The sequence below is a fragment of the Calidris pugnax genome, unplaced genomic scaffold, assembly GCF_001431845.1.
Source record: "Calidris pugnax isolate Ruff unplaced genomic scaffold, ASM143184v1 scaffold528, whole genome shotgun sequence".
NCBI classification, from domain to species: domain Eukaryota; kingdom Metazoa; phylum Chordata; class Aves; order Charadriiformes; family Scolopacidae; genus Calidris; species Calidris pugnax.
The window spans coordinates 20,721-23,056 of NW_015091224.1; the positions used below are offsets into that span (position 1 = coordinate 20,721).

General features: G+C 65.7%; 1 protein-coding gene across 1 annotated transcript; it reads right to left on the reverse strand.

The window, feature by feature from the left end:
• On the reverse strand, window positions 1–2,127 carry LOC106898555 (class II histocompatibility antigen, B-L beta chain-like). The gene is made up of 6 exons (XM_014959856.1): window positions 1,927–2,127; window positions 1,024–1,293; window positions 575–856; window positions 359–465; window positions 232–255; window positions 1–65 (listed from the first exon to the last, which is right to left on the reverse strand). The coding sequence occupies exons 1-6, from the start codon at window positions 2,015–2,017 to the stop codon at window positions 57–59; spliced, it is 783 nt and encodes a 260-aa protein (XP_014815342.1). The 5' UTR covers window positions 2,018–2,127; the 3' UTR covers window positions 1–56.
• Window positions 2,128–2,336: the final 209 nt, after the last annotated feature.

Consider the following 2,336-nt stretch of genomic DNA (forward strand, 5'->3'; position numbering starts at 1 on the left):
GGGGGGCAGAGGACAGCTGGCGATGGCGGAGCAGATGTGCAGGGGCAGGAGTTGGTTCAGGAGCCCTGTGGGGAGAGAAGAGGGGGGTGAGCACCGGGGTGGGGGACGGCGTGTCCCCAGGGCTCTGCCCCGCTGCTACCGGGGGACACGGTGTCCCTGGGAGCAGGGGGGGACCAGCCCACACTGGGGGCAGGGAACCAGGTTTTGGGGAGATGGAAGGACAGACGTTACCTGCAGCCTGGGGAACGCGGCGCCCTGGAAGGATGAGAGACAAGGTCAGGGTCGGAGCAGGGAAAGGGACACCCCCCATCCCCGAGGAGACCCCCCCTCACCCCCCCAAAGTCTCCCGGCCCCTCACCTTCTTGCGTACGTAGAGGAAGAGCCCCAGCGCCAGGAAGATGAACCCCAGCACGAAGCCCCCCACCCCCGTCAGCATCTTGCTCCTGGCGCCGTCCGACTGCAGCTCTGCGGGGATGAGAAGGGGGGGTCAGGCCTGGGGGGCTCCAGCCCCCTCCCCACCCGAATCAGGGGGTCGCACCCCCCTCCCCGCTCAGGGTGACACCCCCAGCCTTACCCCAGTGCAGGGTGACGGGGTGCTGCAGGCTGACGTGCTCCACGTGGCAGGTGTAGGTGTCCCCGCGCTGCGGGGTGGTTTCCAGCATCACCAGCACCTGGTAGGTCCAGTCCCCGTTCTGCATCACCTCCGTGGACACCACGTGCTCCGTCTCCTCCTGCCCGTTCCTCAACCACTTCACCTCGATCTCTGCCGGGTAGAAATCCATCACGGCGCAAACCAGCCTGTTGGTCTGGGGCAGGGAGCCCGACTGCTCCGGGTAGATTTCCACCTCGGGCTGATCTGGGGGAGAGAAAGAGTGGGCTGGGGAGGGTCTTGGGGAGCACCCCATGCAGGACGTCCCCAGGGGGACTGTTGCAAGGGACTCACATCCCCATGGATGGGTGCAGGGACTGCCCGGGCCTTGGCTTGTGCCCATCCCCTGGAGAAATGTTCTGCCACACGCTCACCTCTCCTCTCCACTGCGAGATGTTTATCAATCTGGTAGTTGTACCGGCAGAACGTGTCCACCTCACCCCGTTTTTGCTCCAGGAGGTCCGGCTGGCTGTTCCAGTAGTCGGCATCAGGCTTCCCCAGGGGGGTGTCAGCCACATAGTGCCCCACATCGCTGTCGAAGTGCAGCCACTGCTCCCGGTTGTGGATGTACGTCTCCACAAACCTCACCTGCTCGGTGCCGTTGAGGTAATAACATTCAGAGTAAGACAGCTCCTGGAAAAACCCTGTTTGTGCAGGGACAGGTCAGGCTTCCTGGCTGCCCCTCCCCAGGTGCCCTCAGCACCCCAGGGAGGGCAGGGAAGGGGGGGAAGCACCCTGCACCCCCCTCCCCATCAACACTCTCCTCTCAGCCTCCCCCACAGCCACAGGGGCTGCGATCGGGCAGGGGGGTGTGAGTCTGACACTGTGAGGACTCAGTTTCTCAGCCTGGGGACGGGGGAGAGGCAGAGGGGACCCGAGGGGTGTTGTGGGGAGGGGACACTGTCACCCAGAGGTGGGGGGCAGGAGGGGACATGAGAAGGGTGACTGCAGGGACAGAGCACAAGGGAAGGGAGGACGCAGGAGGGAGCCAGGGCAGAATGGAGCCAGGAGGCTGTCCCTTGGGGTCGCCAAGGGGGAAGGGGCATCTCTGCTATTCCCAATTTGGGAACTGGTCTCACCTGGAGCCCACTGCACCCTGGTCCTGCAGAGGACAGATAACTGGACAAGGGAGCTGTTGGGACAGCCCTCAGCCACCTGTAGGGTGGTCCCGGGGGCAGCAGGGTGCTGTCCTCACCATAACCACCCCCAGCACCTCCCAGGGCACGTGTGGGACCCCTCCCCACCCACACCCTCCCACCCCATGGCTCTAAGCTCACCTGAGGCCTCCTCGCCACCAGCCCCATGGGCTCCCAGCACCACCAGTGCCACCAGCACGGCCCCAGCTCCCAGCACACGAACGCTCTCCATCACTGCTCACAGCAGAGACTACAAATGTGCGGGGACCCCCGAGCGAGCCCGACTCTGCCAGTTCGGGGTATCACCCGCTCCTGCCCAGTGCCGGGACTGGGAGTCCCAGTGAGGACCAGTGAGGAGCGGGGCTGGGCAGCATCACCTGTCACCAGGCAGAGCTGGGACCTGCAGGGCTCCCTCTGACACTTGTCCCACGCTGGAGCAGTGGTCCTGGGGAGGAGGCTGCAGGCCTCAGACAGCACTGGGGCTCCCCGGCCTCAGGGACCCCCACCTCCCCCCTCCCCACAGCCCTCCCCCGGGCTCTGCGCGCCCCCAG

Coding starts and splice junctions, on each gene's coding strand:
- LOC106898555 (XM_014959856.1), bottom strand. CDS start 2,017: ATGGAGAGCGTTCGTGTGCTGGGAGCTGGGGCCGTGCTGGTGGCACTG. Junction 1,294..1,926: donor TGGTGGCGAGGAGGCCTCAG/GTGAGCTTAGAG, acceptor CTGCACAAACAG/GGTTTTTCCAGGAGCTGTCT. Junction 256..358: donor TCCTCTACGTACGCAAGAAG/GTGAGGGGCCGG, acceptor TCATCCTTCCAG/GGCGCCGCGTTCCCCAGGCT.